Consider the following 11,559-nt stretch of genomic DNA (forward strand, 5'->3'; position numbering starts at 1 on the left):
TCACGTAAAGGCAGCGTGCGTGCCGCAGCACCTCCTCCATGTGGAAGAAGGGCGGCCAGGCGAGATCCTGCAACAACTGCACGGGCCGCGCCGGGCCGCCCGGGCCCGGCCCCTTCGCCACCACCTCGGCCGCCGCCCAGCACAGCAACGGGGGCGGCGGCAAGCAGGTCAGGCTGCCGGGCGCCCGCTGTGCTGCACCCAGGGGCCGGGGTCCCGGGGCGGGGACTCCCTGGGGGTTTACACGGGGCGTGGCACGGCCGCGGCGGGCAAAGAGCGGAGCCCGTAGCCGGGCCTGACTCGGTAACTCGCACGGGGGCGTAGCTGCAGGGGAATCGTGGGAGCCGCTGTCGGGCCTAACCCGATTTTGTGGCGAGCCCATTTATTGAGTGGCTGAACCGTGGGCTCGTGTAGCGTCATATCCCCGCGGCATCCGCAGCATGACTTCTCCTCCCCCGCTTTCTCGTTTCATTGTCCGCCTGGCAGAGCAAACAGGAGATCCACAGGAGGTCAGCTCGGCTGCGGAACACAAAGTACAAATCTGCCCCGGCTGCGGAAAAGAAAGTTTCCACTAAAGGCAAAGGGAGAAGACACATCTTCAAGTTAAAAAATGTAAGGAGATGGTGGCTAATGTCTTATGCTTATTGTACTTATACTGTGTCAGGCTTGGCCTACGCTACCACTTATGGCACTCGGGGTGGTGAATAAGCCGCCCCCCTGAGCCACGTAAATTACAAGAACCTAAGGGCTGTGGCAGCGGGAAAGCTGCCCCTGCCCGCACAGCTACCGCCTCTTTTACAGAGGTGGATTTATTATGCCCACAGGAGAACGCTCTCCCATCTGCATAGAGCCTCCACCAGGCGCTACAGCTGCATTAGTGCAGCTACCCAACTGTATAGTCTGCTTCTAGTGTCAGATTGCGTTCCCAAAGTAGTGTGTCCTGCCACTCCTTTTTGACAGACAGCTTTGGTGTTGCAGTCTTCCCTCAAAGCAGTGTCCCGACATGTCAAGGTAATCCAGATCTGCAGATATAATTTGTCATTTCTCTAAAAGAATTACTCGTTTTCTGCAGAAAATCAAATTAAACCTAAACGGAGTCCAACATTTGTTGTCCCAATTCTCTGGCTCAGGCCCTTCTATGTTTTGCCAGGGTGGATAAAAATCCAATGACTTAAAAACCCTAATTTGCTTTTTTTTAAATAATTTCAGTTAAATACACATTTATTTTTTGAAAATAAACCTGTAATTTTAAAATCAAAATCAGAAAATGACAACCTGTGAGTTAATGCATTAACTTATTATAATTAAAATAATTCTAAAATAAATAATATTAATATATATTTGCTGCTGTTTTAAATAAAGTCAAATCATTGAACTTCAGTGGAAAACACTGGCTAAGCATCTGGAACCAGAATTTACCGCTGAAGTGCTAAACTAGCTTTTGGCAGCAGTAAGCCTCTTCTAAAGTTGCAGAGAGAATATTTTCTTTAATTCCAGTTTATTCAACTAGTTCAGTTCAATACGAAGTCATGCAAAGTTAAGAAACCAATTAGAAGTTGAAAAAGCAGGAAGGTTGCTTTTCCTCTTTTACAGAGGTGGATTTATTATGCCCACAGGAGAACGCTCTCCCATCTGCATAGAGCCTCCACCAGGCGCTACAGCTGCATTAGTGCAGCTACCCAACTGTAGTGCTTCTAGTGTAGATTAGCCCCAAGTAGTGTGTCCTGCCACTCCTTTTGACAGACAGCTTTGGTGTTGCAGTCTTCTCAAAGCAGTGTCCCGACATGTCAAGGTAATCCAGATCTGCAGATATATTTGTCATTTCTCTAAAGAATTACTCGTTTTCTGCAGAAAATCAAATTAAACCCAAACGGAGTCCAACTTGCTGTCCCAATTTCTGGCTCAGGCCCTTCATTTTTGCCAGGGTGGATAAAAATCAATGACTTAAAAACCCAATTTGCCTTTTTTTTAAATAATTTCAGTTAAATACACATTTATTTTTTGAAAATAAACCTGTAATTTTAAAATCAAAATCGAAAATGACAACCTGTGATAATGCATTAACTTATTATAATTAAAATAATTTAAAATAAATAATATTAATATATATTTGCTGCTAAGTTTTAAATAAAGTCAAATCATTGAACTGGTGGAAAACACTGGCTAAGCATCTGGAACCAGAATTTACTGAAGTGCTAAACTAGCTTTTGGCAGCAGTAGCCTCTTCTAAAGTTGCAGAGAGAATATTTTCTTTAATTCAGTTTATTCAACTAGTTCAGTTCAATACGAAGTCATGCAAAGTTAAGAAACCAATTAGAAGTTGAAAAAGCAGGAAGGCTGCTTTTCCTCTTCCAGTCTATGAACAAAAACTGCAAGATGATGAGATCTAGTTCTAAAGTTTTGGAGAACACGGTGACCACAAACAAATCCGTTAAATTCACTAACTACAGATAATATGTTCCATGTTATGTATTTACAATTGATTTTTATTTAAGTTTTTATAAACTTTTTTTCTTATGAATCCAACACATTTAAGGTAATTTTATTTAATAAAAAAATACCATTTTTGTGCATCTGTAATTTAATTTGAATTTCCATCCCAAAAGAGCTTGACACTAATTGCAAGTTAAAAAAAATCATCTATCATGCATTATTCACCATTTTCTAACACAATAAAATATTAAAATAAATAAGTATAAGTTAATCTATATAATACATACATATATATATCTTCCTGGTTAGTAAAAAAGCTCAAAATTTAGTGTACAGCCTGTATTTAGTTGCAAATCAACATGTTTGATGGTTGCCAAGCAAGAATCAACCTTTCTTTAGGAAAATAACTTAAAAGGTACAAATACAAAACCATTTAAATCACTTATTTAAACAAAAGTTTCCTGCTTGCTAATTTAAATCATTATTAAAAATTGCTTTGATTTAAATTTAATCCACTCTGATGTCTGATGACATGTGCATTTGACCTTGTAGTTTCTTTTGCAACTTCATTCACGCAATCAGTCTTTAGTCAGGATACGATATGGTTGCAGTCTCAGGTACGCAGGTTTGGATTGTCCCTAGCTCTGAGCAGCATGAACAAACCTGCTCACATGTCTCTGTGTAAGGGGTCATTCTGCCTCCTGGTTTGAACTGAGTTCTCAAGGATCTTGTGCTTTCTTCTCCTCTCCCCCACTTCCATGTTTAACAGTGAGACTGATCATACAAGTTTATAACCAGCTTTTCTCTTTAAAACCTCATTTTTGAGATAATGAAAGTTAGTGGTGTCATTTTTAATTTTTATTATAAAAATGGAAATATTTAGAGAAATTATTATGTCTTGTCCTTTCTTTTTTATGTGAAGATTCTGCTTTAGTATCGTAGATTTGCTAGAATTTTCTTTCCTATTTCTCTAGAAAACAATGACATTTTCTTCATGAGTTTTTCTACCCTTATAACTTCTGTTTTTATGTTGTTGTTTATTTAGCCCATAAAGGCTCCTGAGTCTGTATCCACTATAATTACAGCAGAATCCATCTTTCATAAGGTATGTATGGTTTATATAGAGAAAAAGATGTTCTTTCTCTAAGACTTTCAAAAGTTATTGCAGATAGATAGTGAAAGGACTTTATTTACAAAAAGTTTTCTTCCTTTCACGAACTGAATTCTTGGAGAACCCCAGCATCAGTGTGTTGTATCATTATATTGCAGCCCCCAATCATGGAAAATTATTTACCCCAGAAGTTTTAATCTTTTTTTCTCTCCAGAGGTTAAGCATTAAATTATGTAATTCTTATAAAGAGAACCAGCATTTTAATTGGGGGAAAAAAATTTCAAAAACACACGTGAATTTATGAAAAAGTGTCAGCTTTCACTTTTCTAGCGTTGGGAACCAAGCAAAATTGACATTTACTTTCAGCAGTAGTTCAAATTTACTGTGGTGGGTCCTATTTTAAGTAGAGGGCATATCACAGATATAGGAGGTTGTCTTTGTGTAGTTCTGACTTCAAGAAGTGTTGTTGCAGCGAGTGGGAACGCTCTAGAAGTTTCAAACAAGGGGACAGTATATATTTGACAAGTCAAGGAAAGAATAAGCCAAACTTAAAAGGGAACGAAGGTTCTGAGGAAGTTCTGTTGTCAAAATACTGGTGTATCTAGCACTTCTATGAAAATAAATGATGATCTCATGTTTGCTTCTTTAATAGGCTGTCTGAGGTATTCTATTTGTAGCAGTGTCCATAGCTGAGACAGTGCTCAATCATATATAGTATTTTTTTTAAAAAAGTGAGGGTGTTCTTTATTTTTATTTTTTTTTCCCCAAAGGGAAAAATCAAAACCAGTATTAAATAAGTTATCAGTTATCTCAAAGACCTGTTGACACTACCAAAAACCTGTTTGCTGGCTGGTTACTCTTTGTGCTGCCATGTGTATGGAAGACCTTGGTCAGTAATCCACAACTTCTGGCTCTAGCTGTTGGGGACAGCATGTAGACTAGCTGTTGTGGTGCCCTGAAGAACTGTACTTGTATTAGTGAGGCAGTGACTGTCCACTTCTGCAGGATAGGCACTCAGGCCACTAGAGATTAGGTGATATTGCACAGACCATACTGTGGGTGAAGAACAATCCCATTTTACAGCACCCCTTTCCCTTGGTTTGAATGGCTGAATTGTTGGAGCGCTTGGAGAAGGGTGTAGTTTACCTGGACTGGAGATGAGGTCTAAGCATTGTGCCTGCAAATAAATGGTGTAAGGGAGGGAAATCTGGTATTTAAAGCATCCCTAAAGAGAGCTGAGGAAAGTTCCAGGCAGTTGCTAGTAAAATCAGGTTTTTTAAAAAGCAGCAAAGAATCCTGTGGCACCTTATAGACTAACAGACGTTTTGCAGTCATGCTGCAAAACGTCTGTTAGTCTATAAGGTGCCACAGGATTCTTTGCTGCTTCTACAGAACCAGACTAACACGGCTACCCCTCTGGTTTTTTAAAAAGTAATTATCTGTATCTCTTCCAGGGAGTGTACTATCAAATTGGAGATGTTGTTTCAGTGGTTGATGAGCAGGATGGAAAACCATACTATGCTCAGATTAGGGGGTTTATTCAGGACCAATACTGTGAAAAGAGTGCAGCTTTAACATGGCTCATTCCTACTGTAGCCAGTCCCAAAGACTGTTTTGACCCTGCATCCTATATCATAGGTAAGCGCCAAGATTTCCTATTATAACTTGTACTACATAACATGGCTACACTGGTACAAAAACCCCTTTATATAGACTATGCCTATCTGTGGTGTAGTTTATAGAATACTTTGTTGTACTCCCTGACCATCGTTCATGTAATTTTTCGGCATGGATCCTGTGAACACAACGCACAGGAATAACTATGTGTGTGAGTAGTCCCATTTGAGTTGAATGGGATTACTTACATGCATAAAAATAATCACAGGCATAATTGTTGTGGGCTTGTGGACTTAATTGTCATAAACTAGCCCTAGAGATATTAGTCCTGGCTGATAAAGTAGGCAACTTACTATACAGGCCCAGATTCTCCACTTGGTTTACAAATGACCCAAATTCTGTGAAACTCACTTTGGGTGTATAGAGGGATTGTGGGGGAAGGGGGCCTGTGTGACATAATTCCAGAACAGTTTCTGTTACATCAAATATGAATATATTTGAGGAAAAATGAGCTGGATATGCAGTTCAAGCACAGAGGGCAGCTAAATTCATTACATATATTTTTTCAGCTCTACTCATAACTACTGGAAGAATGTGTCAACACTCGAACACAGAATGGAACAAATTTAAAAAGGCTTTTACAATATTGGCAGGGTTTGATTGAAATAGTAGTGTTCTCAGATATTGCTGGCTGTTCCATATTCTGTTCATTCTATACATAATGTGTAAAGCTTAAAAGTGTATTCCTGGGGGAATTTTGTGCTACTGTGTGTGCAGAATTCATGTCCCCCGCAGATTTCTTTGCTTCCCAGCAGAAAAATGACTTTCTGACAGGGAAGCAAAAGGAAGCTGCAAGAGCAGTGATGCACCATTCCCTAGCTGCACAGGTACATTGTTTCTTGCAGCTGGTGGAGAGGTAAATCACTGCAGGGCTGGGGACACCTCAGCCAGTGGCTCCTACCGTGAGCCGGGATCAGCTGCTAGTCCTGGCTGGGCTGGAGGCAGGAGAGGATGGGTCTTCCTCTTCCCCTGCAAGGAGTGGCTGGGGATGTGTCAGACCCACCCCCAGAAACCTCCCCCAGCTGCAGGAAGATCAGCATCCTCCCCTGGTTCCTGCCTCCAGCGCTCCTCAGCTGCGGGGAGAGGGTTCACTGTACAGGGAACTGCTCCCCCATCCATCCAACCCTGTGCGTCTGGACCTCTGATACCCAGACACCCTTTCCAAGCCTCACCCCATACAGCCAGAACCCCCCCTAACCCGCCATACCTGAACCCCACCCCAATGAGCCTCTGCCTCCGGACCCCCACCCCTGCACCCAGACTACCCCCCACTGAGCTTCCTGCACTCAAACCCCCACCCCCTGCACCACCCTGATCCCCCACATTCAGACCCCCATGCCACTGACCCCCAACTAGCTGCAACCAGACCACCACCCCACCATGCTCCACTCCCCAAGCACCCAGACTCCCCTGTGGAGACCTCCATACCCAGACCCCTCCACTGAGCCGCTCCCACTTTCACCTGGAAGCCCCTGCAGAGTCCCATTGCACCTGGAACATCCCCCTCCAATGAATCTCTGTGCATTCAGATCCCCCCCACCGAGCTGCCTGCACCCAGATTGTCCCACACAGAATCCTCTAACCCCACACCTGGATCCCCCCACACCGAGCCCCTCCACACTTGGATCCTGCCTGGTTGAGCCTGCCTATTGCACACCTGGTGTGCCTGGCACAGAGAGGAAGGGCCCCAGGGTGTTTCTGGGGCAGGGCCAGGCCTTGTGCTGGGTCAGGTTCAGCCTCACCCCTGAGTCCATGTCCTGGGGGTGGAGAAGCTGCAGGGTGATCTCCCACCTTCGTACAGCCAGTGGCCTGTGCTTCCCACTGCCATGCTGGAGCCTCTGCATTTATTTATTGACAAAACTTGCAGAATTTTAAAATATGGTGTGCAGAATTTTTAATTTTTTGGCACAGAATGCCCTCAGGAGTAAAAATGTTACATTGTTTTTTAGGACCAGAAGAAGATCTTCCAAGGAAAATGGAATACTTAGAGTTTGTTTGTCATGCACCTTCAGAATATTTCAAATCTCGATCATCTCCCTTCCCCACAGTTCCTACTAGACCAGAAAAAGGCTATATCTGGACTCATGTCGGACCCACTCCTGCAATCTCCATCAAGGAAACTGTTACCAACAATTTATAATCTTTGTTTGAGTACCCTTTAAAAGTATATTAGTTGTATTCCCAACCTCCATCTGTACATCTATTACAAGAAATTAGTTTTTTTTTATAAAATATTTGGTTGGCCACATGGATTATGGTGGTGGTGATTTTTTTAAATTATCTGACTTCTGAAAGAAAGTTTTCTTATTTGATGCTTTTATTTCCCTCCCTTGCTCCAATTAAAGCCACTTATTTTGTCACTGTTGCTTGAGTATGAGAAACTGCATGTTTTGTATTTTCCTCTCTCCTGCCATGAGTTAGTGATTTCTTTCAGTTGGCTGGGCCTGTAGTCTTCTGATCTTGCCACTGTCTTTTACAAAAGAGGACTAGCACTGTGTGCAGTATTTTAAAGAGCCATCATTACCCACACAGCATATTGTAGAACTAAGGTAGTGTATTTTTGTTCCCTGCCATTGACTTTAAAGACTAAAACCGGTGTTCATTAATGTGGCTGTGCTCTGCACACGTTTGGTCAGGTTTTTAATGAAAGAGCATTGAGTGTACTGAGCTGAATTTTACAAATGGGTGCGGTTATAAGAGTTTCTGTAAAACTGCATAAGAGAAGGAGACCTATTCAAGAACTACCATTCTTTGGTTTTTGCCGCTCTGTCACCTTCCCTGCAAAAACCTGCTGAGCAGAGCAACATCACTTGGTGCAGAAACAGAGACAGCCCTGACTAAGCAAGCAGGCCCTTGAGGTGGCTTTAAATTCTCTGCTGAGGTTTGGCACGCTATTTATTGACGGTAGTTCATAAGAATGAAAAGGGAAGTAGTAAAAAATGGACTTCTGAAAAGCTAACAGTTTGAATCATATAAGTTTAACAATTAAATTTCCAAACAATTACTAAAGAAATAGAAGGGATTTAAACATCAAGATTAACAACTGACCATCAGTAAATCTTACTTTGTATATAAATATTTAAGAGCCTTCACCAGCATCTTAGACCTTAGAAAGTGAAGTATTGACTTTTTTTATATTTAGTCCTTTGAACAGAAAACACGCTTAATACATTCATACTAACATTTTTACCCCACTCAAGCACTTTACAATCTGCTTAGATCATGGGGGGAAAATACTACACGGTTCAGAGATTGCAGGTCCTTTATGCTTTTTATTTATATTAAGGTAGCACTCAAACAAACCCAGTCAGTTTGTTTGCACAGTCTGCAAGCACAGACAAAAACAAGACTCCTGCTCCAGAGACGTGTTTTAACTCCGTGAGGAAAAGCTGAAGTCAACTAAAAAAATTCCCTTCAAGGGTATGTACCCTTGCAATGTAAAATACTCACACTTCCCTTCATGCCACTAACGGTTAACTAGCAAAAGCCAGACAAAGTGTAACCTCCACTCTCCCCCACTCCAAATGCCAGGGAAAACAGGTAAGGTTTGCAGCGTGCTCTCAAGGTCAACCGATTGGGAGTATTCCAGGTGGGGGAGTAAATTCTAAAGTTGAGGGACTTGACCACTAGCTCCCACTTCTCTGGAGGGGACTCTAGTGTGTCATTCTGCTGTGTTCATGGCTACATCTATTCTGTGCATAGGGCCTACATTTTTTTCTTTTCTTTTTTTTGGGAAGGGAGGGGTGTTTAATAGCTCAATAATAGCATCTTAAAATCCACCCAGAAATGAATAAGCACCCTGTGCAAATCATGGAGCACTGTGCTTGTAGCATGATAGTCCATTTACTGAACCGATAGCTAAATTCTGCACCAACTTTAGTTTCCAGATGCAATTAAGATGTAGCCACATCTGGAGGACATTGCAGTAATCGAATCTGCAGGTGACAGGCATGGGTGACAGCACAAAGATCCACACCCAAAAGAAACTTACGTGATGACTGTATGTAGATAGAACGCTAGCACTTTGTCAACACTTTTGGGAAGGGCAGTCTCCTCTAATATTAGGCCAGGTTTTTCCCCACTGGCCTTTGCCAGCTTAAAAGGTCATGGGCCTAGAGCACAGATGGTCACACAAGTGCTCCTACCACCTCCAGAATCTCAGTGACAGAGACTGAAACCTGTGAGGAGAAGACTTCGTGCCTCAGCTGGAGTATTGTGTCCAAAAACAGGTGCCATACTTCAAGAAAGATGTGGACAAATTGGATACAGTCCAGATAAGTGATACAAAAATGATAGAAAAACTGACCTATGAAGCAAGGTTAAAAAAAAATTGGGTATGTTTAAGTCTCAAGAAAGAAGACTGGGGGGGGGCTTAAGTCTTCAAATGTGTTAAAGGGTTGTTACAAAGAGGACTGATCAGTTCTCCATGTCCATTGAAGGTAGGGCAAAAAGAAATGGGCTTAATTTGCAGCAAGGGAGATTAGGTTAGATATAAGAAAAACTTTAACTCTAAAGGTAGGTAAGCTCCGGAATAGGCTCCCAAGGGGGTTATAGAATCTTTGTCTCTGGAGGTTTTTAAGAACAGCCTGGACCAACACCTACCAGGAATGATGAGGGGATACTTGGTCCAGCCTCAGCACAGCAGTGCTATGATTTGATTACCCTGCCATTATACAGGCATTGCAGGCTGAATCTTCACAATCTTATCGATTAAAAAAGAAGCGGTTTCCTCATACTGGGAGGTATTTTAATCAGCCACACAGGGAAGACAGCTTATCCTAACCAAAATGTCCACCGTGTGAAATAAATCTGCTGAGCAGAGAAGTTGCAGAATCTATGGTGGAGGCAAAAGAACCTTCTATTTGCCTCCTATACACCCATGGCATAAAACTTCTAAAAATTCTGTCTCAGGCAGTCAGCTATAGGCTGAGGCATCCCCCAGTGGTCAGCTAGGGACTGATTTTTAAAGGTATTTAGTGCTCACTTTATATTATTTTTTATTACAACTATTTGCACTGTAAACATGATAAAGGAAATAGTATTTTTCAGTTCACCTCATACAAGTACTATAGTGCAATCTCTTTATTTTAAAAGTGTAATTTACAAATGTGGATTTTTTTTGGTTACATAACTACATTCAAAAATATAACAATGTAAGTCCAAGGCCACTCAGTTCTACTTGTTCAGCCAATCGCTAAGAAAGACAAGTTTGTTTACATTTATGGGAGATAATGCTGCCTGCTTCTTATTTACATTGTCAGGTGAAAGTGAGAACTAGTGTTCACATGGTACTTTTGTAGATGGCATTGCAAGGTATTTACGTGCCAGATATGCTAAACATTTGTATGCCCCTTTCTGCACCATTCCAGAGGATCTGCTTCCATACTGATGACACTCATTAAAAAAAATGCATTAATTAAATTTGTGACTGAACTCCTTTGGGGAGAATTGTATGTCTCCTGCTCTGTTTTACCCGCATTCTGCCATATATTTCATGTTATAGCAGTCTCGGATGATGATCCAGCATATGTTCATTTTAAGAATGCTTTCACAGCAGATTTGACAAAACGCAAAGAAAGTACCAATGTGAGATTTCTAAAAATAGCTACAGCACCGGACCCAAGGTTTAAGACTCTGAAGTGCCATCCAAAATCTGAGAGGGATGAGGTGTGGGGCATGCTTTCAGAAGTCTTAAAAGAGAAACATCCAGATGCTATGCTACAGAACCCAAACCACAAAAAAAGAAAATCACTTTCTGCTGGTAGCATCTGACTCAGATGATAAAAATGAACATGGGTTGGTCCGCTCTGCTTTGGATTGTTATCGAGCAGAACCCATCATCAGCACAGATACATGTCCTCTCAAATGGTGGTTGAAGCATAACAGGACACATGAATTTTTAGCGCATCTGGCACGTAAATATTTTGCAACGCCAGCTATGACAGTGCCACAGTAATGTGTGTTCTCACTTTCAGGTGACACTGTAAACAAGACGCGGGCAGCATTATCTCCTGCAAATGTAAACAAACTTGTTTGTGTGAGCGATTGGCTGACGTAGGACTGAGTGGACTTGTAGGCTTTTAAGTTTTACATTGTTTTATTTCTGAATGCAGGGTTTTTTTGTACATAATTCTACATTTGTAAGTTAAACTTTCATGATAAAGAGATTGCACTACAGTACTTGTATTAGGTGGATTGAAAAATACTATTTATTTTGTTTTTTACAGTGCAAATATTTGTCACCAAAAATAAATATAAAGTGAGCACTGTACACTTTGTATTCTGTATTGTGATTGAAATGAATTTGAAAATGTAGAAAACATCCACAAATATTAATGTAC

The 11,559-nt window shown here is 41.4% G+C and overlaps 1 protein-coding gene across 1 annotated transcript; it reads left to right on the forward strand.

The window, feature by feature from the left end:
• Positions 1-20: 20 nt before the first annotated feature.
• On the forward strand, positions 21-7,583 carry GATAD1 (GATA zinc finger domain containing 1; the record flags this gene model as incomplete). Its single annotated transcript, XM_039521712.1, has 5 exons — positions 21-167; positions 484-609; positions 3,476-3,535; positions 4,996-5,179; positions 7,168-7,583. Coding segments are annotated over 5 exons (708 nt in total), but the record flags the coding sequence as incomplete, so codon positions are not given.
• Between the last annotated feature and the right edge of the window lie 3,976 nt (positions 7,584-11,559).

This window comes from Mauremys reevesii, linkage group 2 (genome assembly GCF_016161935.1).
Source record: "Mauremys reevesii isolate NIE-2019 linkage group 2, ASM1616193v1, whole genome shotgun sequence".
Lineage (NCBI taxonomy): Eukaryota > Metazoa > Chordata > Testudines > Geoemydidae > Mauremys > Mauremys reevesii.